Source organism: Cornus florida, unplaced genomic scaffold (assembly GCF_030987335.1).
Source record: "Cornus florida cultivar Cherokee Brave unplaced genomic scaffold, ASM3098733v1 CherokeeBrave_3.0.0_Hap2_Chr03, whole genome shotgun sequence".
Classification (NCBI taxonomy): Eukaryota; Viridiplantae; Streptophyta; class Magnoliopsida; order Cornales; family Cornaceae; genus Cornus; species Cornus florida.
Genome location: NW_026775573.1, coordinates 32396326 through 32421793, shown reverse-complemented (window position 1 = coordinate 32421793; position 25468 = coordinate 32396326). Strand labels below are relative to the sequence as shown.

The 25468-nt window shown below is 34.9% G+C and overlaps 2 protein-coding genes across 2 annotated transcripts; both read right to left on the bottom strand.

The window, feature by feature from the left end:
• Nucleotides 1–211: 211 nt before the first annotated feature.
• On the bottom strand, nucleotides 212–3170 carry LOC132300180 (protein NLP6-like). Its single transcript, XM_059797157.1, has 5 exons — nucleotides 2927–3170; nucleotides 2193–2716; nucleotides 2032–2082; nucleotides 872–1940; nucleotides 212–729 (listed from the first exon to the last, which is right to left on the bottom strand). The coding sequence occupies exons 1-5, from the start codon at nucleotides 3147–3149 to the stop codon at nucleotides 275–277; spliced, it is 2322 nt and encodes a 773-aa protein (XP_059653140.1). The 5' UTR covers nucleotides 3150–3170; the 3' UTR covers nucleotides 212–274.
• A 17603-nt stretch (nucleotides 3171–20773) lies between these two features.
• Nucleotides 20774–23895, bottom strand: LOC132300179 (protein NLP3-like). The gene is made up of 5 exons (XM_059797156.1): nucleotides 23522–23895; nucleotides 22767–23284; nucleotides 22606–22656; nucleotides 21449–22514; nucleotides 20774–21354 (listed from the first exon to the last, which is right to left on the bottom strand). The coding sequence occupies exons 1-5, from the start codon at nucleotides 23757–23759 to the stop codon at nucleotides 20855–20857; spliced, it is 2373 nt and encodes a 790-aa protein (XP_059653139.1). The 5' UTR covers nucleotides 23760–23895; the 3' UTR covers nucleotides 20774–20854.
• Between the last annotated feature and the right edge of the window lie 1573 nt (nucleotides 23896–25468).

Below are 25468 nucleotides of genomic sequence, written 5' to 3'. Positions count from 1 at the left end.
GCACAAGTAGAAGACCCGACAATACTAGAGAACAAAGTGGAAAGTTAGAACATAGAAACTACTGATATATTCCCTCCGTCCCGCAAAGAGTGTTGTGTTTAGAGAACCGTGTCAGTTCAATTTGTGAGAGTCACAGTTCCCTAAAAGTGACACTTTTTATGGGACGGAGGGAGTATATTTCTTGGTGAAAAGAAAAAATTACACAAATACATACTGAAGAACAATTTGATTACTTTGTATCAACACATAGTTAGGAACTTACATACATAACTAGTTAGGCTAAAGGAGATATTCTATTAATTGGCTCAATGAACATTTTGATTGTATTCGTGCCCAATGAATTAGAAGCATTCATACAATCTTGCAAATCCTTGTCGCAGGCTATTAAGACCCGATCACCATCATCATCTGTATATTTGATCTTGTAAGTTCCAACATGGAACTTCAACCTCTTGGAAACTTCCTCTTCTAAGTCCACCATTGATGACGAAAAAGGTAATTGAAACTTTATCAGATCATCTGCATAGGTTGCCTTTATAGTCATCGTCCTTGCCTCTGGTGGTGGTCTTACAAGCGGAGTCATGTGATGTGTCACGAGTTTCGTAGTAGGCAAATCAGAACATGGAGGTTCTCGTCTAGAGGGAGAGCCTTCAACCTTTTTTCTCTTGCTCCGCGGCCAGCGATTAATTTTATTGTCTCGGCACATACGCTTAAATGTAGATCGGCTCACTGCAAAAATAAGAATTCAATAACAAAAACTCATATAAGTTACAAGTGCAAAAGAATAAACTAATATTCCTATTAGAAGAAACTCAAAAGTAGAAAATAGAGCAGATCACAAACAATAATTTCAATTAGTGTATAAGCTTACCACCAAAAATCTGTGCAACATATTCAAGTTTCTTCCCAAAATGTTTTTCGAGCTTCTCATAAGTGATTGAATTTGCATTGACATTCCTTCCATCGTTGATATCATCAACTTCAACTTCATATGTTAGTTGCTGATGTGGTGGATCTGGCCACGTCGTCTCTTGCCCATTATGTGAGACTTCAAGCCTAGGCGGAGATATAGAACTTTGGCATTGAGAAAAATCAGGTTCGTGATTCATGCATGCCTCATCTGGACGAGTAATGGGAACGTTATTTTGCTCTTGTCCATTGTTTTGCTCCGCATCAACAACATGCCAGTCATTGTTGAGATCATCAACTTCAACTATTGGCTGTTGATTTGATGAATGTGGCTGCATCATCTCTTGTCCATTTTGTAAGGCACCAGGCCTATTAGATGGAGATGAAGTTCTTTGGCATTGAAAAGAAGTAGGCTCCTGATTCATGCGAGGCTTAATAACTTCAATGGATAATTCCTTCCTGAGTTCTTCTCCAGAAGCAAGCTTAAAGTTTGGGAAATGTTGTTTCATTGTTTCTAATATTGGGCACAAGAAGGTAGTTGGGTCTTCACCATATGTGTTTTTAGGATTCAAAAAAAACTCTATTATGATATAATCATAATTGTCGGAAAAAATACTTTGCAAACAAATTGCGAAACAACCTGTTAAGCCAAAAGCGTGTGGAAAGGGCAGGGAGGGGTATTCGGTAATGCTGAATTGAGTTATATCTTTGCAGAAACACGGTTTATGTGACTGATATGCACTCCCAACAACTCCATGCCCCCTTTGAAAATCATTCCAGTCATCAAAGAAATCATTCAGCTCACCATCTAGAATACAAGATGCGTCACATACATAGTGAAAGGCTGGTCCCATACAGCTTACATCAAACGTATCATAGCTATTATCCAAATTGCCATCAAAGGCCAAGCCATTGAAATGCCCGCACGGAATCCATGTGTTAGCCAAAGGTAAGTCGTGAGTTTTGCACACCACTTCCAACCCTTCTTCGATTTCATCCCATATATCTGGATGATCATCTGTATCTAAACCCTGGTATAGACATTTGTGGATGAGAGAAGAGAGTAGTGAAAACATATAAAAGTACCAAATCTCACATTTGGATATTACAGCTCTAACTTACCTTACTAATACAATCATATCCATCACACCAAGAAGTTTTCAGACCCGCAAGCTGCAAGAGAAAGAAAAAGTGAATAATTTTAGTAAGGTTTAAATTAATGAAAAGGTAAAGTCATATCTATCATCTCCAAATATGATGGCATTCATATCTGATCACCAAACCTTGATAAACGAATTACACGTCGAGTATAAACTGATAATGTTAGTTGCAGCAAACTCAAGTACTCCAACGCATTCCTGGAAAGAGGTTTGAAACAACGGAAAACAAAAAGATTTCGAAATATGGCAAGCTAGAGCAAAATCACGCTGTGGGTACTCTTTGGTAGAGTAATGTCGCTCATCTGGTAGATACTTGTGCCATTTTTGGCGGAAAACACGGCCAGGGATTCCAAGGCCTTCTACTTCTTCCCCATCCCCATCCACATTAAATTTGTATTGCAAACACTGCTTCCTATACTTAAGAAGTCCTTCATCAAGACGATAAGTAAGAGCAAAAGGTTGATCTGAAGTAACAAGCTGGACACACCCTGTTTCTGTTGTGATGGGTGCCCAAAACTGTATAAGAAGTCGAACATCATCATAACAACTTCGATGGAAGTGTAGAAGGGCAGATTTGATGATGTCTGTAATGATGGGTTGATTTGTGGTGGGTGTGTGAGTTGCCGAATCCGTAATACTACCACCACCTACACCGTTCAATCCAACAACTTTATTATTAGATAAAATATAATATACACATGAGATAAAGATTGAATTTCTTAAGCTAAGCTGCTATTGAATTAAATTTCCATGCCAACTATATACATATTTCATTTTTCAGTGAATAATTTTTTTTTAAAAAAAGGTGAGAAATTAAGGGTGACAAAAAGACATAGAGATAGAGAAAAGCAGCTTACTGCAAGGAGAGAGAGTCGGCTCACTCCAAAATGCCCACAGCTCTCTTTTCGACGACGGGCGCCGGAAAGACAATTTACTCAGCCAATCTTTCTTGAAATTCTTGATCTTGCGTAGTTCTTCATGATTAAAAAGATACTCCAAGATCATATCATCCAAATACTCGAACTCAATAACTTGCTCATCGTCCATTGTCATCGATGAACTGCCTGATAAAAAGCACATCAATATATATATATAATTACTACCTTACATTCAACCTTTTATTCAAGGGTTCAAAAGATTATTATTCTCAACTTAGACAAAGGAAGGGGTTCACAAAAGGTTCAAAACGCGTAAATAAAAGTCAATAAAGGTTGGAACCGTGTTTTTCATTTGCCCCCACCATGGAAAGAGACAAGCCAATAATTACCTCCACTTACTCTTTTAACACAATCGATTCCCATCTACATTTTTTCATTCGTTACTAAAAGTTTAACATTTTTTATACTACACACGTGGAAAGCTGCATCACCAAACCATTCCAAAACAAAAAGAAAGTCCCTTCATCAAATTTCAAACCTGTTTATTGAATTGTTGAGCTGAAAGCCTCTACCTCCTTCGTGGTGAACTACATGACTTTAAATTTATCCAATAAAAATATATCCGATTTTAAAATATTTATCTATTTTGGTTGACTACTTTGGTCTAGACCTAAAATTTATGAAATCTAGGATTTATTTCATTTAAACATAATAATTTTGTGATTTTTGAACAATTTTAAGTCATCTAAGTTCGTAAATTTTAAAACATCTTCAAATATTTTTTCTTAAGAGAGTTGGACCTAAACTTTTGTGAATTTTAGGGTTTGTGTGTCTTTAAGGTATATATTATGACTTTTAACCAAATTTTATTTGAAGAATTTAAAATCCATTCAGGTAAGAAAACTTTAGAAATTGCTTTTAGGCACATTCGAGTAACCTAGATCTAAAATTTGTGATTTTTTTTTTTTTTTTTTTGTTCTTTCGAGGACTTGCATTTTTAAACTTCTGCCCTAATTAAATATTTAGCAAAACCGGGGTTTGTGACTCAAATTCGGCTGCATAACAACTAAGAAGTTGTTTGTTTTTGGAAAAAATAAAGATTGTTTTTGTTACGAGGCTAACGTGAGTTATTGGACTTGTGGGTGTCCAAAATCGAATTTGTTAGTGATGCGTGTCTAAAATCGAATTAGATAATCAATGTAACTACATTTATTGCAAATAACTAGGTTCTAATTTTCTCAAGAGATAAATTTTAAAATTACGACTTTTTTTTGTCTTAATGATATTTAATATGACTAAGTTGTCTTTAAGGTGTAAAAGTATGACTAGGTTGTAATTTAAGAAACTTTAGAAATGAAACAAAACCAGTTTTGTAATCCACCCCATGTAAATTGAAAAGAATAAAGAATATAGGTCAAAAATACTCTTAGAAAGCTCTCAATAGCAAAATAATTTTTTTAAAAACCATAATTAATTAAGATGGAAGGAGAGTTTATATAGGCTTATATAGGTAAAAAGAGGTTTTAAAATTGTGCAAGGATAGCCTTAGAAGTTTGGGTAAAATAAGAAATAAAAAAATTACCAAAATATAATTTGTCACACATTTAAAAAATTGCAACCGGTTGGACTTAAGAGAAAAAGATGTTTCGAGAAAAAAGGCGACGTGTATCCACTTAATATATTAGAGGGGAGAGAGGGGGTGCATGTATGTTTCAAAAGAGAGAAAGTGTTTACTAGTTATGAGATAGAGAGGGGAAATTGGGTACAAGTTTAACGCGTTTGGCAATTCTGAGTGAATGATTAAAATTACCAAAATTTGATTTTTCACACATTTGGAAAAATACAACCAGTTGGAGAAAAAGATGTTGCTAGGAAGAAGAAGACTTGTACCCACTAAATATTGCTCATACGTCTGACTCAGCGAATTCACTGCTATTATGTCCTAAACCAAGGTTGTCTTTATTCATTGCAATTTGAAATTTCTTTTTTTCTTTTTTATTCGGTTAAAAAATAACGAAAGGTTGAAATAGTAAACAAAGCCGAGACTGAAGCCGACAAATATTGGAAACTAACAAGTGTTCCATAAAGAAGTCAATAATTCTATTAAAAATGTATGTTGCGAGGAAACTACTGATAAAAGCACATCAAATATATATAAATATATATATATATATATATATATATATATATATAACTACTACATTTTTTTTTTTTTTTTTTTTTTTTTTTTTTTTTTTTGACGAAGGAAGGGGTTCACAAAATATGTAGAAAAGGGAAATGTCAATAAATGTTGGAACCGTGTTTTTTATTTGGCACACACCATGGAAAGAGATGACCGAAAATTTCCTCTACCAACTTTTTTTTTAAGACAGTTGAGTCCTATAAAAAATAAAAATAAATAAAATGGTCCTACTTTTAAATTTTATTTACAATAAATTTGTACAAATTTTTTCTAGAATATATTGTAGAATATATTCTAACCATGTATAGGATTACTATATATATAGTTACTAGATACATATAGAGTTTACTTGTTCATCGCACATAACCCCTCCTATATAAATTTCTCTTGTATACATATCTTGTATCAAAATACAATATAGAGTTTCAATCGAATAGACTTACAAGTGCAACCGGATGGACTTTTTTTTTTTCGTAAGTTAACCGGATGGACTTTTTTTGAAAGCAGATTTCATGCAGAAAATGTAATTTTTTTTCAGAAGTTAATCGGATGGACTTTTTTGGAAAGCAGATTTCATGCAGAAAATGTAACTAGTTTAAGTATAAAGTGCAATCGTCTGGACTTTATTGAGTATTATTTCCACCCTCTGTTCTCCTGCCCAACTTTAAACATACTCACAAGTGTTCATCACCAACATACATATTCTAAATGACATTCTCATTGAATCGAAGTGTGCATGCACTTATTGTTCTGCTTCCAACATCGAGACTCGAAAGTAAATAGAAAATTACAACTTGATTGGGGTTTTGACATCAAAACTTGCAATTATAAAATTTATATCTCACAGTTTCCAAAGATGCTTTCGAATGGTACTTAACGCACTTCAAAGTAGTGACGTTGTTTCTGCTTTGGATGTAAACAAAACTATAAAGCAAAAGCAGCTGCCAAAAAGTCTTAAAGTGAGCCACTTCCCAAAGTGTTTAAAAGACTCTTCTATGTTAGGAGGAAGGGGTTCAAAAAGTTCACCTTCAATTCCCTCTAGCCTTATTATCAAAAGAGTAAAGTAGGATCTCCTAAAGAAAATCTTATATGCTTTGCAATAAGACTTTAGAGACATGGAGAAAATCTTAATTACTCAAAACAATATTTAAAATTTTAAATATTCAAAAAAAATTTCTAATCAATTATTTGAAAAAGTGAATTTATTTTGATAATTTTTATATAATATTTTTAATTAAAATTATAAAATTTTTATTTTGCCATAAGGTTTTTTTTTTTTTTTTTTTTTTGTTTTATTTGTTTTTTCCTGTGTGTGTGGCAGGGAATTATGTTTACGAAATTCACAACCTAGAAGGCCTTGGGACTTTTTAAGTTGTTGGTAGTTTACATTGTAATAGAGGTTATGGAAAATGTCGGTGGTGGGAAGTGTTCAGTATTTTTATTTCCTAGCATGCCTTAAAAATTATATGAACTCAATTTCAATTGAATCTTCTCAATTGAATTTTAATTGCGATATTAAGTTACTTAAAAAATATCTATATATATGTGTACAAATTCTCAAAATGATATATTCCGTAATTCATCATTTCGATACTGTTCCCCAGTCTTTAGGTTACTTGAAAAAAGAAAAAGAAAAAGTCCTAAATACTTATAATGACAAAACTTTAAGCCAATCTCAAAATATTAAAAAACAGGTTCGGTCATAAATCATAATTGTTACATAGTGGTAACGAATTACTACGTAGTTATTCGGAAAGATGGATTAATCAGACGTCACCACACTCAACTCAATTCCAACATCTTCCTCACAAATTTAAGTCTAATCCATTAAAAATTTATAATTATAAATTTGTTAGGCAATAAATTCTAAAAAATTTGAGAGTTGTTAGAGGAACTTTCAAAAGTGAGGCTGTTCGCGCGGTTTTTGTTCCCTATGCCGGTCGATGGACTCTTCGCGGGCGTGCCAGAGTATTTGTACAAAATACCCAAAATATGTAATTGAACATCAGCCTATCCCTTTTTCCGATGGCTGACTCTCATGTGATTGTGTGGGAGAGAGACTAGTAAGAACTCCCAGCAAGGTTCTTTTATGCCTTGTTTGTAACAAGGACTTTTTAGAGTGTCTAAAGAAATGCAACGGCTGATGAATGTTTAAATGGATGGAATGGCCGAGTGAAGACAGGCGGAAAGAACTTAATCGATCGCCGGCCGAACGTGATGGCGAGAACTTAATCAATCGCCATCAGCCAAACACAATGGCAAGAATTTAATCGATCGCCACTGAAACGTGATAGCAAGAATTTAATCAATTGCCATCAGCCAAGTAATGAAAAGAATTTAATCAATTGTCACAATGATTCAATGACAAGAATTTAATCAATTACCATTGAATTGAAAGCCTAACTAAAATTGCGTAATTAAAATTGGCATAATTGAAATTGAAAGAAAGTAAATGGCTGAATTGAAATAGTTGACAATGATCTAATCAATTGCCATTAAATTGAAATAAAGAAATTGATAGGAAAATGACGTAGAATCAATTGAAAACATTTTAGTTGAAATGCATGTTTTGTGGTGGTGCTGGACAAATTGGAATAGGAATACAATACTTCTATTTATAAAAGTTCTATCTCAACTTATTTTCCTAAGTTATTGCTAGAAAATCTCTCATTCGTTGATTCTTTTTCTTCACAATTTGAACTCAGTCAAATCCTATCGTTATTCTGCTTCCTTTCTTGTTTTGTTTCAGTAGGAAATCTCTGTAAAAACAACCTTCCTCGATTTAATCACATGTAAGTTGCCGAGATATTGCTAAAACGTTGCTAGAAAGTTGCTGAAAAGTAGCTAAGTTCTAGAAACTTCCTTTTATAAACTTGGCAGCCGTGTTCTATCCCAAGTGGCCCATCCTTTAGCGCCATGTCAAGGCCACTTGTCACAATTAGATTTGTTCACTTCATGCTGCCAACCTTCTATACATGTCTTCAAAGCTTTCCTTCTTTCATCAAACTAAACTTCCTATTTTATAGGAATTTAGTTATTGAGTTTCATCCAAACTCTAGCCTTTTCCTTTTCTGTTAACAGCCCATTTTGAAAAAAGTCAAATGTGAGTTGCTATATTTCAGCAACTGCCATATCATTAGGTGGCTGAAATATATCTTTCTATATTTGCTCCTAATATTTTCAAACTGGCCGATCCATTCTTGGACATGCTCAACCCTTATCGGCTTCCCATTGGTCCACGTCGCTGCTGAAGTGGCTGCCAAGTTTTGGTGCCAACAGAGGCCTTTATATATAAAATTTTACATACACAAAAAAATTATAAGAATGTAGAATTTTTATTAAAATTAAAAGCACTAAAAATGCAAAATTTTTATTATACATATGAATGGGAAAGTATTACTTTCCGTGTCAGTACACTATGAATTTCCTATAACTTTTAACTTTATTTTTCTTTTGTGCTTTAACTAAACCAAATGCATGTTCCTTTTTTCAACGAAAGCCATAAACCCTTGACTTTTTTGCTGTCGAAATTGTGCCTCTTTTTTCAAACTTTATTTACTTCTTCTCCATCTTCTTCGACCTTTTTTACTCTTCACACACACACACACACACACACACACACACATATATTTTGAGTTTTGTTACTATGAACGGTGATTGCATTAGATTTTCATGCAACGAGGGCAAAAATTCAAAATGCAATGTCCGCAAGTTTGATTTGTTACCTTTTTGAATTCAGTGGCATGAAAGTTCAGTGCCTTGATGGGTCACTGAAGAACTTTAGTTTTGATTTTTGAACCAGGACACAAAAAAAGAAAAAGAAAAAAACAAAGGATTGTGCACCGCATCCACACACATATATATATCTATAAACCAAAAGATTATTTTCAACTGGAGGAATGGGTTCAGAAGGTTCACCAATGGTCTGTGAATAAGGCTCAGCAAACAAAACAACAAAAAACAAGCCCATTGAGCCTACATTTTAATGGCCCAAAACATGATATAATTAATATAAATTCGTCCAAAATATAACCATATTAAATGGCCCATTACGGTGGCTACTAAATGTAACCGGTGGAGAACCGAACGAACTGTTGGGTAACAGTTATACCAGTCCGGTGGCCGTGGTGGTGGTCGGAGGAAAGAAACTGGGAGCTCCCAGTACTGAATTAACCTTCTGTTGTGATTGCAGCGTCTCTCAATTGCATTGATAGAAGCTTCTCTTCAACAACACTTCAAATTTGATGAAGGACCTTTGATTGTGTGTGGATGGTTTCTCTGAGAAGAGCCAAAAATGATAGACAGGCGCTCTGAATGCAAGCTTGGATGTGAAGTGTGTTGCCTTCGATTTCCAGTGAAAAGAGAGGTTCAATTGACAACTGAGTTCCAATTCATTGGGGAGCAGTAAGATCCACAAAGTGTTTGTAAAAATGACCAAATGAGCTGAGAGAATTCACAAGGATAAAATTTGGGAAAGACCAAGATGTACCAGTCATGAATTGTTCAACCTTTGCAAATCTATCAACTAGAGAAGAATCGGTTACAACAGACCTATACCTGTGACGCAGAGGACCCAGTTGGCTCCAGTTGTCGTACCAAAAGTGAGTAGTCTTTCCATTGCCTAATTTATTCTTGATTAGCTTAGAATTGTAAACCTATCAACTAGAGAAGAGTCAATTAAAACAGAGCTATCAACTAGGAATTGAGGCCATTGAATAGCACATTTGGGCAGAAACGAAACTCATATTCTGTAAGAATTCAAAGAAGAGATGGTTTCCCTACAAAGAACACAACTGATCCTTGTATTAAATCCCATTTTAATCATTCTCCGCTGGGCAAGTAATTTGTCTTGAGTTTCTAACCAAAGGAAGAAGTAATGCTTGGCGACATTATGATGAAATCAAATAAATCATACCAATGGACTCTGTTTTTGTTATTCCAAGATTGAATTATGGCTGTGATTTTATTAACCAACTCAATACATTCCTCCTCGGCTGTGATTTTATTAATCAGCTCAGTACATTCTTGCTCTCTAAGTCTGCCAGAAATAAGAGGAACACCTGTGTATTTGACTGGAAAAGCTGCTATTTGGTAATTCAATAATTCAGAATCTCAGTAAGGATTAATTGGATCTTCACCACCAGCACAAGACATTAGGAAATAGGCAAGAGTCTAGACCATTTATTTTTAAATAAAAGTTAAAGAAGAACGAAGCATCAAATGTGTTGGTAACTACCAAAAATATCCACATAGTACATTTTTATTGCAGAGGAAGTAAATGAACCTTTTTTTTAGAGTGTAGTTTCTATCCCATAATTGTACAACATGATAAGAAGCACTGTTTCATTGCAGAGGAAGTAACAGAAAAAGAAATGAAAAATGTGGAATCTTGTGGAGTTTGGGCTAAATTGGCCATTGTAAGATTTTGATGTTTTTAACATATTTGCTTGAATCAAATCCATATTTGTTCTACATAAATCTTGCTGAAGCCGAACCTTGTTCCTCCTTACCTTGTTTTAAATATAATAGTATTTCTCTTAAGTTTCTTCCTGCAGAATCTTCTCCTTCTCAGTGAAGGTTACAGTAATGGTATCTTCATTCGTTCTGTCTGCAACTTGCTAATGTCCTTGGAATATAGACTGATACTTTGGGTGGGTATGGGTTGAATTCTAGTTTTGTCAACTTGCTAGCCTAGATTACAGTAGAATTTTGTGTACGTCCCTCTTATTTTAATGCCTCCTAGTGCAACTTATGCCTGCCCAGCAACCTTACTAATAATAGGGTTTCTGCTTACCATTGTCCTTTTCTTCTGTCAAGTTTCAGATACTTCTATAATATCATAAAAAAGCTTATTGTGTCTTGTTTGTACGTTCTCTTAAAAATTAATTGGACCTTTTGATTTAAGCATGAAGACTTTTAGGAGGTATGAATAATGTTACGGTATTAATCATGAATACAAAACATTAATACAAAAAAGAAAAAGAAAAAGAAAACAAAAAAGAAAGGAATATTCTTGATACCTGTGGCGAAGCCAGATATATCCTACTGAGGGAAGTTGCCCGGTAACCCTTTTTGTTATTCTAATTACTTATGTGTGTTATTTTATAATTATGAACTTGTCCCACAAAAATTATTTTATGTCTAGCCTGTAGGGTTCCTAACCTTTTTTAGTGTAAAAATTTCTCTTTTTCTTTTTCAAATTTTCTATTCCCCTGGTTTCGGTGATGCAAGCTCATCTCCTCTATTTCGGTCATCACTTTCGCTATTCTACTCTCTCATTCTCTCTTCAAAGCAAAAGCAAAAAGTGGAATACTTATAAAGATACTTTTTCAGTAGGTTTCTGGGGGTCAGTATTCAGAGGTTGTGTTAAGATACTTGGTTAGAATGTATGTTAAATATAGAATTGATGAATTAGTTGTTTAAATTGAATCATGTTAGATTCATGGCTTTATTCTGAATCTGTTCCTAACCACGCCTTAAAAGCCTCAGAGCCAGCTCAATGGGAGTCAGGACGACATCTTCATGCATTTATCTACCTACACAAATACTGTATGTATGTGGATAATGAAAATTTTAGCATGGATAAAGCACTTGTCAACATCCTTGTTGATTCATAAATTAAGGTCCGACTATCTATTTGAGTGATCTTGAAATTATTATTATAGAATATGGGAGATTTACAAAACTTGATTGGTTTAATCAATTTATGCTCTTCTTAATTTATGATTAAGAGATGCTGATTAGAACTTGGTGGGTTTCAGATACTTGGTTTTTTCTTTGTGGGGGTCGTGCTCAATCAATTTCGCTTGATTAGGAATCTTGCCGATGTTAAAGTTCTATCTGAATGGGGGATCCTCTTCTTGGTAAGCTTAATCACTTTATTTATTTTTAATCTTTTTCCGGTTGAAGGCTTTAGTGGGTTAGACAACCCACTAAATAGAATTGATTGAATATTTACTTGTAAAAAGATGCAATCAGTTCATTACAGATATTAAATAGAATTGATGGATTTACTTGTAAAAAGATGCTGAAATTGACAAGTTTGCTTGATGGATGTAGAGGGGTTTTGAGTACACACTTTCAATAATTTAATATGCTTTCGTGGGACTTTGGGTTAGAGAGTGCTACAAGGATGCAATTAGTTCACAGGATGACAAGGCAAACCATTTCATATTTAAGAAAATTAATGTTGCTACACATGGTAGCTTTTTGTAGCTGGGATGAGGATGGTGCAAAGTTAAGTGACATCAGTTGAGGACTAGTTGAGCAATTTTGTTTTTTTATATTGTTGTCATGTGCACTTAAGTCTAACAAATGCTTCATTTGTAATTGTTTGGTTCATTGAAATATCAGAAGGACAAGAGGAAGACTAAAAGAATATGGAATGAGGTGGCAAGAGAATATATTGTTACATGTATTTAAATGAGGATATGATATTTGATAGGACTGACTGATGAATATGTTCGTTCCTAGATTAGTCCAGTCTTTTCTTGTTACAGATCCATCTCAACTCCACATTTTGGTTGCACTCATTATAAAAAATGGTATTTATCATATGTCCAATTTTGTGTATTAGAAAACATGATTTTTGTAACTATTAGGCATACGCGAATCAACAATACAACAGACACTCCTCTTTTGTATCACTTGACTTTTCATCGACAGTTTCTCTCAATTTGTAATTTTGGAAAAACTAAAGTTGCATTCTTTACTCCATTTCAATCCTACTTATCTTAAACCGTGTTAATTCTAAATTTTTCTTTTTGACTTCTGATTTAGCATTTAACATAACTTTAGTCTCATCAATGAAAATGTTACAAGAAAATAGGATACACCGTGCATCTCATACTGAACATTCGTGTTTTGTGATTTTCATTGAGTATCATGAGTAATAATATGATTTTGGTTGGCTTTCTGGTACTGATTTTTATTGGAGAAAGAGGTAAAATGACGAAGAAGAATATGTTGGTTTCCGACACAAATTGGGTATTAACAGGGCAATAACGGTGCCTGTGTTGAACTCATCTCTGTTCATGATGATTCATACACACGCACCACACATAAGGTAAGAATAAGAAAATGAGTAGAGTACTGACCTAGACAGCTAGAGACTTTTGTGAAACTTCGATAGGAAATTGAGAGAGAAAATGAGAAGAGTTGTGTCAAAATAAGTGAGTTCCTTTGAGGCTAGACGGAATAGTGTTCTTCTCTAGCTATTCAAATGGAGGGTTATGCTGAAACAACTTATTATGAAATTGAGTTCCGGTGATATGGTATATACTGGTTGATGCTCAGTCTACATTAAGAAATTTGTTATCTTTATTGGTTTCTTCATCTGTTCCATGAGTGAAAGCACAAAATGTCCAGCGTGATATCTAATTTATAGGGAAGAATCCGGACACCAAACAACTAAAGATGGAGCTTGAGGGAGGGATGGGAAGGGAAGGAAAAAGTGGAGGTTGTATGTGAAATCCAACCTAAGAGCTCCTACTGGATTTTCTGACGATCTGAATACAGATTTTCGTTTCAGGAGCAAGAGTCAGGAGTCTAGACCTTTTATGTTTAAATAAAAGTTAAAGAAGGAATGATCATGTGACGTTTCTGATTTTCACCATTTTTAATTTTTCCTGAATTTTGTCGCCGCAAGGGCATTTTCGTCTTTTCACGTTATGTGTACGGGATTGTGGTTGGGTCCATTTGCATTGTGTACATTTTAAATTATGTGGATTGAGTAGTTTTTGCATGTGGTGCACTCGTGTGCGGTGTAGAATTAAAGCAAAAAGAAAAAGGCAAAAAAAGAAAAGAAATAGTGGCGGGACCCACCACCATCCCAAATATGAGTTAGAGCATCTCCTATATGGGCTGCTATTTCAAAATATGACAGGTGGGCTTGAAATTGGGCTCTCTAATGCAATGCTATTTGGGTTGCTATTTTTTAACTTTGTTATTTTTTGTGCCAATTGTAGCAAAACAAATAGCAATTACTATATGGGTTGGCCCACAGAAAATAAGGGACGGCTCCAATTTCGGTTGTATTTGTCTAGGGCAATAGAGACAGAGAGAGAGAGAGAGGAGAACGATGGCAACAAAAACCAAAGAGACCGGCCACCAGCGACAAAATCCTCATCGTTGTCTCTCCGATTCGTCGTTCGGTCACCGTCAATCCATTGCTCTTCCTCATCGTTGTTAGACTCATAAACCCCCTTTATGGTTAGATTCATAAACTCCCTTTCTGTCCCTCATCGTTGTCTCTCCGATTCGTCGCCGGGTACCCGTCAATCCATTGTTGACCTCTAAGGTACATTGTTGTTCATTATCTTCCTCTTAATTTTAATTTTAAATCTTCCAGAAAATTGATTCATTAATATTATTATTTTTTAAATTGATCGCAATATAGGTGAGGGAAAATTTGGGTGAATTGGGTCTTTGATTTTGCTTGATATACAAAAAGATTTTTGCTTGTTAGATTGTTGATGAAAAAAATTGCCTTCAGAGCCATTATTTGCTGGTATTTCGAGACTGAGTCTTTGTATTCTTACTTTGATGAAGAATCAGTTTCATTGACATACCTGGTCATTGTTGACACTTGCACACACACAACAGACCACCATGGATACATCTTATTGCTTCATCCACTGGAAATTGATCGTTTGTGTTTTAAAATAGAAAAAAAACTTCAACATTTATATATTAAGATGAGGTGATTTATATATAAATAAGTGGGGCCGATTGTCTACAAATCCATGATATTCAAACTTTTATCATGCATCTCACTGCTGGCTGATTTTAATTTTAATCCGAAGAAGTAATAGTTCATGTTAGCAGATTCACCAATTAAAAACTTAGCTGGCTATCCCTCCCATAACTAATTTTAGTTATTTAAATGATCAGATTCACCAATTAAAAACTTGAGATTCCAACCATACCTTAGACCTTTTTGCTCTTTAATTTCTTGTCCCTTCAACTTTATTTAGTTCATCTATCAAAATCAGAATCTCAGATAACAAACACAACATGCATGCGATGCGTTTGTTTGTTTATAAATTATAATGAAATGCATGGAAATATTATGTCTAGTTGCATGAAGATGTCAGCGTTGTACAAAATTTCAATGAAAATATACTATAATAACTAGTGCCATACAAATCTGGAAAAAAGTTTTGCTCCAAAGAGTTGAATTATGTTTGTTTGCTCTCCTAAGCTCATACCTTTATTTATATTCTTAATATTCATTCATCAAAGTAAATAAAAACAGAATGACACCAAGAAGCAACCAAGTAAATAAAATTAAAGTTGGACTTTTGTGAAGTAATGCCATGCATTTGCAGAATCATTAAAGTTGCACTTTTCTTGTTTCTTTCTTCCTTTACTCTTCTTCTCTAGACAGTATGAGGAGGAATATGCTGGGCACAATTCTTATTACACTAGTGTTATTGTATAAATTCATTATAGACGTGCATCAGTGCATCACATTACATTAATACATAATAAGTTGTTGTAAAATGGAATTAACACTCTTTGTATAATAGATAATTAATACTCCAGATAATGGATAAAAAAGATTATTGACATTTTAGGTTGGATTCTGTGTGGAGTTTGTTTGCTGCATTTGCAATTACTACTATGCTTACAGGCTGTTATCTTTTGTTGTTTTCCTCAACCCATACATGGTGTTAGAGATGGAGAAAAACTTAATATGATTTTCATGTAAATTAATCAAGGAATAATAAAATAAGATAAATAAGGGAGAAGTTTTAGGGAATTTTTATTTATATGCTCAAGTGTTCATTCACATTAGTTTATGTTTTTTTCAGTTTACATTCATTCACAACAGCTTTCATATATATATAAAGGGTGGGAATGGTAGTTGAAAAAGAATGTCGGTTGTGTCAAAAAATAGCATTTTTCACGAAATACACCATTGGAGCAGAATTGTTAAAATGTAACATTTTGACACTGTAGCACTATCAAAATATAGATTTGGCATCTGAATTTGGCATTTCAGCATTGGAGATGCTCTTAGAGACCATATTTTTGGTCTCTTACTTCTCTCTTTCCCGTGCGTCTCTCTCTCTCCCTCTTGCTCCTTTGTTTTTCTTTTTCATTTTGGTTTCCAATCTTAGAAACAAGATAACTCACTCAATGCTTGGAGAAATTGAGAGCCGTTTGAGGTAAAACGAAGAGCACGACGAGTTCTACACATTCATACAAGCAATCTCATATTTGGTGCCCTCCTTGATTTTCGAATTCCTTGATCCATTTCAAGGGTTTTGTGTCAATTTGAGGTAGGGGCTTCCTAATTCACATTATTCATGCACCTTTGTGAATTAATTTACTTGAATTATGTTATAGCATGCTTATTTGTGTTAATTGTAGCCTAAAAATGTCTTGAATGTTTATATGTGAATATGTGAAGACTGGTTTTGATTGCACTATTTAAAAAGCATGCTTATATTGTGAGTTATGCCTATAGTATTGTTCACATGCTATGAATGGTGTATGAAAGCATGCCCTATTGTATTTTATAATAATCCAATTATGGTTTAAATATTAGAAGCATGAGAACATGCTTACTTGTGCTGTGTTAAATTCCTCATTTCCATAGTATTGAGATCATGAGACATGCATGTACCCCATTGGGTTCCATGAAGGGAAGAAATCGTTTTGAAATGAAAATGGGGAGTTTTGGGAAAGAAAGTTTGATAAAAGTGTTTTGGAAAACCCGATCGCCGCGAGAGTACCAAAGGGCCGGAGGTTAATATAGCTTAGAGGGAACTAGGGAGTCGCCCTAGCGTGGTAGAGCTAGCTGGCCCCATAATGATGCCGCGGGGTTACCAAGAGTCGGGAAGCCAATCCTCCTCTCGTGTTGCTGCGGGGTCACCAAAGGGCGGGCTGTATTAACAGTTTGAAGGCGATGATTCTGATTGTGAAAATGGGGAGCGGCATCGGCATGCATTGCATTTCCATTGCATCTTATTATTTGTGTTGAGAATAATAACCATGTTGTATTTTTTTTTCTTTTCCTATGTTGAATGATCTCAACTCCTATTGGCCTACTCTTTGTTTTGGATTCACGGGGTCTCATGAGGTGCGTCTTAGGAGCCACCAACTGAACAATTTGCGGATGATAATCCACCACAAAGCTAAGGGAACTTAAAGGCATTTTTGAATGTATTTTGTGGGACTTGAATTATTCTTGTAAAGTGCATGACACAAAATGCATTATTTTTGCAATATGTGAAATATTTGGATTTATCATGTATATGGCCATCTGGGTAATGTAATTAAATTCGTATCATGTTAATTCCGTATATCATATAACGTGTTGCAAATTACGTTATCAACGTGATGGTTGTTATTATAGTTTGATGTTGAAGTATATTTTAATTTATGTACGTAAGTGTAATGGCGTGGGTGGTTGAGCATTAAGTGTTTCGTTTTTCTTTGGACAGTGGCCACCGAGTCTGGATAATCCAAACCAGTCTACGTGTGGCATCCCATACGTCGACCGGTATCCTGAGAGTAAGCATTTTGAACGTGAATGACCCAAACCAGTCGACGTATGGCTCCCCGACCGGTATCTTACAGTGTGGTAATCTTGTACACGTTCCAAACCAGCCATACGTGCCATACGTCGACCGGTAACTCGACAGTTGGTTTTCTCACTGTTCATAGCCCAAACCAGTTGACGTATAGTGTATATACGTCGACCGGTTTTCTCTTTTGTATGTAATTACTATTTTAAATTCTCAAATTACACTTTGGCATCTATTTGAAGTTGCACGTAATTATTTTATGACCCAATAAAATGGAATAATTGTATTTTAACCACCGACGATTTTGCCCCGAACCTTTGTTTATGAGATGCAAGCAATGACTGTCATACCCCTTTGGGTCTCAATTTATTGAATTATGGTAAATTACCATCTTGTCCTTTTGGACCACGATACTTCAATTTAACATGAAATGACCGTGTTACCCTTGGATGTCTTTGGGGCGGGTGAGGACCCGTTTAATGATCCGGATCCATGAGGAGCTGGGTCATTACAGATCACATGTGTTGATGTGCTGATATATCTCACAACTTAATAGCTTACATTGAATTGTGCCACAATACATACAACATCGTACCTCCCTTGCTAAACTTCTCTGTCCAAGCAACCAGAGATCCAATAATTTCCCAGTAATAACTGAGTTAGAACCTAAAATACAAGTTCCTTCACGGTAGACTAAATAGGTATGGCTAACGAATCTTGAAGACTTTTGAACATGCGATTTGCATAACTTGGATGTTGGAATGTAGCTTTGTTTTAGTGTTTAAAAAGACTACAGAATTATTTGAAAAAATGACAAGATAGAAATTATTAAAAACTTTGACCATTTATTGTCATGAGATGTAGTGTGCCAATGAGGACTTACATCAAAATTGAACTCCTCAATTTCGATCGCCAGTACGTAAACGGCATACATGAATCCTTGTTGATTCCATGGCAAGAAAATACATTATTACATGCGGATCTGATATTTGATAGGGCTGACTGGCGAAAGAAATTTGTTTAGTGGATTCCACATAGTTCAGGTTTCTGGCTTTTTTGAGCCACTTTGGCACTATCTTTAGGAAACAGAAAGGGGCAGTGTGAATGCATACAACTCAATAAAGCCATATTAACTTTTTGAAATGGACCATATGAATATTTCTCACCATTATGTTCTATTTAGGGGCCATAGACAACCACATTATACTGTCATGTCTTTAATATAATTACAAATCTGGTGTTCCTTTTCCCCTTGGATCAACCACAACGTGGACCATGTCACTCTTCCTTTGACATCTCCCTAAATGTTTACCATGTCACTCTTTTCTCAACGCTACATATTGGTCTCGATTTATACATGGTCAAACTATCTTAGTTAGCTTTCTCTTATTTTATCTTCGATTAATGCTTATTTCACAAATGTGTTCGTTCCTAGATTTGTCCAGTTTTTTCTTGTTACAGATCCATCAACTCTGCATTTTGGTTGCACACATTATGAAAAATGGTATTTGTATTATAAAACAAGCATTTTATAACTGTTAAGCAAATGGCACTCTTTTTTTGTCTCTATTGACTTTTAACCGATAGATCCTCCATTTGTAATTCTGGAAAAGCTAAAGTTGCATTCTTTTTACTCCATTTCAGTCCTACCTATCTTAAACCATGTTAATTCCATTGTAATTCTCTTCACTCCAAGTCCATCGTAATTCTTCCAAAAGGTTGGAGGAAAAGAAGAAGGAAGCTTCTTTTAGCTTTTGTTACATCTTTGTCCTTCTAAAGTGCCTTCTTTTTAATAATGGAATGGAATATGATCATTTGACGTCCCTTCCTTCCTTGTTTCCTTCCCTTCCTTCTTTGTTTCCTTCCCACTCAACCAAACAACACGCGAAAAATAACATTGGCGTGATGAATAGGGAAGAATCTGGAAACCAAATGACTAAAGATAGAGTTGAGGGAGGGATATGGGAAGGAAGGAAAATGTGGAATTTGTATGTGAAATCCAACCCAAGGGCTCCTGCTGGATTTTATGACAATCTGAATACAGATTTTCAGTTCGTATGTATGTAGCAATATGTGTCTTGTGTGTGTGTGTGTGTGTCTAGATATATATATATATATATATATATATATATAAAGTTATCTAAATTCAGTTAAGTGTGCACTTAATTTTTTACTTATATAAACACTTGTATACATATATCCATTGTGTGGCCAGTATGCTTTTCTTGTATTATCATTAATCATTTTTAAACTTCAACTGAAGACTGGAAACTAAGAAGAAAACAAAATTTACATTACTTTTTTTCTTCTTTTTTTTTTTCTTTTTAATGTTAAAATCATGTGATGTTTTAACCAAAGAAAATTTCGCTACACACATAAAAATTCAATCTTAGCAACATTTTGTAAACCTTCTGCCTAAATGTATATTCTGATGCAATATATAATAGAGAGTAACATAATCGCTTCTTGTAAAGTATTTCTATGTTTTTACTTACCACACACACACACACAAAAAAAAAAAAAAAAAAAAAAAAAAAAAAAAACACTTACCTAATTTTTTTTTAAATAAAAAAAAAAAATGCATGTTGTATATGCAAGCACGACTTGTAAATTGTAATTGAAAAGCTAAAATTTATTTTGCAGTGAAGTTATTAAGAATTCATCCTCAACACCAAAGAGGGGGGAAGCAGAGCGAGAGAGAAAATATGTAAGGATGAATCTAACTCATGTCAAAATGATGTATATTGAAACTTGCATACACAATTTTATTTTTTTATTTTTTATTTTCATATTATTTTTAAGAAAAGTTAAATCCCTCCAGTAGGGAGGAACTGTGATCCAGACTTATTGGAATTCTTTTCTTTTATTTAATTTTTTTTTTGCGCCAGACTTATTGGAATTCTACTAGCTTTATTTCAGCACAACTGATTTTATTTCAGTACAACTGTGTGTAACTGAGTATGAAGCTGATTGAAGACATGCCAACTCCAGATGAAGAACCGAATGAATCATTTGGGTATATAGTGGATTCATACCCAAGAAAGATAGAGGTTTTATCTCATGGCCACGTACACAAAACATATTGTTTCCTGCAAAACCGGAAGTTGCTTGCTGAAAAGAAAAAAATATATAAATATATATTGAATAGAAAGTTGATTCCAACAAATTGTTAGGAACAAACATGTATAATTATTTTGGCTCAATTAACATTCTGATTGTATCCTTGCCTGATAAATTGAAAGCATTCATACAATACTGCAAGTCCTCGTCGCAGGGTATTGTAATTTGTTCCTCACCATCATTATATGTGATATTATAAGTTCCAACATCTAACTTGAACCTCTTGGAGACTTTCTCTTCCAACTGCGTCATTCCTGATGTAAGAGGTAGTTCAAATTTTACCGTAGAACCTTTATATGTTGCCTTTATAGTCATCTTCCTTGCTTCTGGTGGTGGTGTTACAACTGGAGTCGTGCGAGCAGGCAAATCAGAACTTGGAGGGTCTTGTCTAGAGGGAGGGTCATTAACCTTCTTTCTCTTGACTGGTGGTCTCACAAGTGGAGTCATGTGAGCATCAGAACAAGGAGGGTCTTGTCTAAAAGTAGAGCCTTTAAACTTTTGTTTTCCCCTAACATATGGCCACTTGAGTCCAATTTCTCCCAATCTACGCTTAAATGTGGATTCGCTCACTGCAAAAATAAGTATTCAATAACAAAATCTAAAAATTTGAAAATAATAAGAGCAAGATTACAAGCAACAATTTCAATTATTGTGTAAGCTTACTTTTAAACTTCTGTGCAACAACTTTACGTGGCATTCCGAAATATTTTTTGAGTTCCTCGTGACTGAATGTTGGATGTTCACCATTTGAAGAAGAACCAGGAGTGTTATTTTGCTCTGCATCAACATTCCTTCCACTGTTGATATCAACTTCAACTTCATCTGTTGGTTGCTGAATTAATGAATGCGGCTGCAACGTCTCTTGTCCATCATGTAAGACTCCAATCCCAAGTGGAGATCTCGTACTCTGGCTTTGAAAAGTAGCAAGTTCCTGATTCATGCGAGCCTCATCTGAACAAGAAACAGGAATGCTATTTTGCGCCGCATCAACAAGATTCCATCTGTTGTCGATATCATCAACTTCAAATATCTGTTGATTTGATGAATGTGGTTGCATCATCTCTTGTCCATTTTGTAAGACTCCAGGCCTATTAGATGGAGATGAAGTACTTTGGCATTGAAAAGAAGTAGGCTCCTGATTCATGCGAGGTTTAATAACTTCAATGGATAATTCCTTCCCGAGTTCTTCTCCAGAAGCAAGCTTAAAGCTTGGGAAATTTTGCTTCATTGTTTCTAATATTGGGCACAAGAAGGCACCTTGGTCTTCACCATATGTGTTTTTAGGATTCAGAAAAAACTCTATTATGATGTAATAATAATTGTTGGAAAAAGTAGTTTGCAAGCAAATCGCAAAACAACCTGTTAAGCCTAAAGAGCGTGCAATGGGCATGGAGGGGTATTCAGTTATGCTGAATTGAGTTATATCTCTGCAAAAACATAGTTTATGTGACTGATATGCACTCCCAACAATTCTATGCCCCCTTTGAAAAACATTCCGGTCATAGAAGAAACCCTCCAGATCTTCATCTATAAAATAAGATGCTCCCAAATGACAGTGAAAGGCTGGTCCCATACAGCTTACATCAAACGTATCATAGCTATTATCCAAATTGCCATCAAAGGCCAAGCCATTGAAATGCCCGCACGGAATCCATGTCTTAGCCAGAGGTAAGTCGTGAGTTTCGCACACCACTCTCAACCCTTTGTAGATTTCATCCGGATAATCAACCTGGTATAGACATTTGTGGATGAGAGAAGAGAGTAGTGAAAACATATAAAAGTATCAAATCTCACATTTGGATATTACAGCTCTAACTTACCTTACTAATAAAATCATATCCACAACACAGAGAACTTTTCAGACCCGCAAGCTGCAAGAGAAAGAAAAATTTAATAATTTTGGTAAGGTTTAAATTAATGAAAAGGTAAAATCATATCTATCATCTCCAAATATGATGGCATTCATATCCGATCACCAAACCTGGATAAACGATTTACACGTCCAGTATAAAACGGAATTGGTAGTTGTAGCAAACTCAAGAACTCCAACGCATTCCTGGAAAGAGGTTTGAAACAACGGAAAACAAAAAGAAGCCTCAATATCGCAAGCTAGAGTAATATCACGCTGTGGGTACTCTTTGGTAGAGTAATGTCGCACATCCGGAAGATGCTCGGGCCATTTTTGGCGGAACACACGGCCAGGGATTCCAAGGCCTTCTACTTCTTCCCCATCCACATTAAATTTGTATTGCAAACACTGCTTCCTATACTTAAGAAGTCGTTCATCAAGATCATAAGAAAGACCAAAAGGTTGGTCTGAAGTAACAAGCTGGACACACCCTGTTTCTGTTCTGATAGGTGCCCAAAACTGTATTAGAACGTCTTCGTCCCCATAAAAAATGCCATTGTAGTCTAGAAGGGCCGATTTGATGATGTCTGTAATGATGGGTTGATTTGTGGTGGGGGTGTGAGTTGCCGAATCCGTAATACTACCAACACCTACACCGTTCAATCCAACAACTTTATTATTATTATACACATAATATACACATGGAGGGTGGGTTCTCCACTAATTAAGATAAAAGATTGAATTTCTTAAGCTAAGCTGCTATTGAATTAAATTTCCATCCCAACTTTATACATATTTAAATTTTCTGTTAATAAAAGAAAAAAGGTGAGAAATTAAGGGAGACAAAAAGACAGAGAGAGAGAGAGAGAGAAAAAAAAGCAGCTTACTGCAAGGAGAGAGAGTCGGCTCACTCCAAAATGCCCACAGCATTTTTTTCAACGACGGGCATTGGTAAAACACTTCAATCGGCAAATCTTTCATGAAATTCATGATCTTGCGTTCATCTTCTTCATCATCATTATCAAGATCGGATGTTTCATCTTCTTCTTCATCGTCATAAGGATCGGATGTTTCATCTTCTTCTTCATCATCATCACAATTAGGATTGACACGAGGCTCTGGCATATCTTCCACTGTCGTGGATGAACTACCTGATAAAAGCACATCAATATATATAATTACTACTACATTATTCTCCACTTAGACGAAGGAAGGGGTTGACAAAAGGGTTCGAAACGCATAAAGAAATGTCAATAAAGGTTGGAACCGCGTTTTTCATTTGCCCCACCATGGAAAGAGACCAGTGAAAATTACCTCCGCCTACATTTTTTCATTCATCATTAAAAGTTAAACATTTTTTATACACACGTGGAAAGCTGCATCACCAAACCATTCCTAAACAAAAAGAAAGTTCCTTCATCAAATTTGAAACCTGTTTATTGAATTGTTGAGGTGAAAGCCTCTACCTACTACCTACTAGTGGTGAACTACGTGATTTTAAATTTATACAATAAAAAAAGAGATTATTACATATAAATGGAATTAGGGTTCTATATTTACTAAGAGGCTGAGTCAAAATCCCATATTTCTTAAAAATGAGGTTGACTAAATTGATGACATGACACATGAATTATTACTGTTTAAAACTTGTGGTGCCTAAAATGCCCTTCTTACTATTCCATCACATTTACCTTATTGCCCCCGTTTAATTTAGTCGCCCAACTCTAAAGCATTGTTGCCCTAAAATACACACAGTCGTGCATCACAAATCCAGCGAAGCAAGACCAGGCAAACACAGCATCACCGAACATGGAATCCTAACCCTCCCTCATCTCATTCGTGAAGAGCCCTCAAGAGCCCTCTCTCTCTCTCTCCCCCTCCCCCCCCCTCTCTGTAATAGGATTGAAGCGTAGCCGTTGAACCCTAACCCTCATTCAAGCCCTCTCTCTTTCCCCCTCTGTAATAGCGAAGCACTTCTCCACATCTAACCGTCATTGGTGCGCCCTCTCTGTAGCCCAGCAAAGCACTTCTCCACTTCTGCCATTCATTTATTATTGTTCTAGTAATATGGTAAGTACTCTCTCTCTCTCAACACACACGTTTATTTTTTAGATGATTATGGTCCTGATTTAGTGTTATAAATTTTTTTTTTTTCCCAATTGGATGTCTGATTTTCATCTAGGTTATGTTTATATATATTCTCCTCTTATAATTTCTATTATGCAATCATATATATATAATTTCTATTCTGCAATCAAGATTGTTGTTGCTTTGTTTGTTGTATATGTTTGAAATGTGCGTAACAAAATGTTGCTCTCTTTTGCATGACAAAATTAATTTTTAAAACTCAGTTTTATCCCACCAACAAAGGCAAAATTTTGCTAAAGTAGATACTTAATTAATCAAATGTTTTTATTTTTTATTTTTTTCTTCTTCTTTTGTAATTAGGTTTGCTTGTTTTTGAAGAGTTCATGCTTTCTTTATACGTTGACTGAACTGAAATCCCAAATGTTATCCTACAATCTTTCCACTAGCATGGATTTTCATAGTTAAAATACTCAGAATTTGCTGAAGAAAACATAATTAAACAGGATAAAAAACAAATTTTCATGCATGTCCTTTGTTACATACATCAGATTATAGTTCAATGTTAAATATATAAGCATAATATACATAAGATAACAAGCAACCCAACTCATATGTGTGCCAAAAGCCCCAAATACAATCATTTTCTAAATTCAGTTACACAGAAAACCACAAAGCTTTACTTTTCCAAGTATCCCAAATTAAGATACAAATAAGATCAGAATCCTTATTCATATTTATAATTCTAT

Excerpts from the sequence above, each read along its gene's own strand:
- LOC132300180 (XM_059797157.1), bottom strand. The coding sequence starts at position 3,149 with ATGTGCTTTTTATCAGGCAGTTCATCGATGACAATGGACGATGAGCAA. Across the intron at positions 2,717-2,926 it reads GCCGACTCTCTCTCCTTGCA|GTGGTGGTAGTATTACGGAT; the intron begins GTAAGCTGCTTT and ends TGAACGGTGTAG. Across the intron at positions 1,941-2,031 it reads GATATGATTGTATTAGTAAG|GGTTTAGATACAGATGATCA; the intron begins GTAAGTTAGAGC and ends TGTCTATACCAG.
- LOC132300179 (XM_059797156.1), bottom strand. The coding sequence starts at position 23,759 with ATGCCAGAGCCTCGTGTCAATCCTAATTGTGATGATGATGAAGAAGAA. Across the intron at positions 22,515-22,605 it reads GATATGATTTTATTAGTAAG|GTTGATTATCCGGATGAAAT; the intron begins GTAAGTTAGAGC and ends TGTCTATACCAG. Across the intron at positions 21,355-21,448 it reads TGTTGCACAGAAGTTTAAAA|TGAGCGAATCCACATTTAAG; the intron begins GTAAGCTTACAC and ends TTATTTTTGCAG.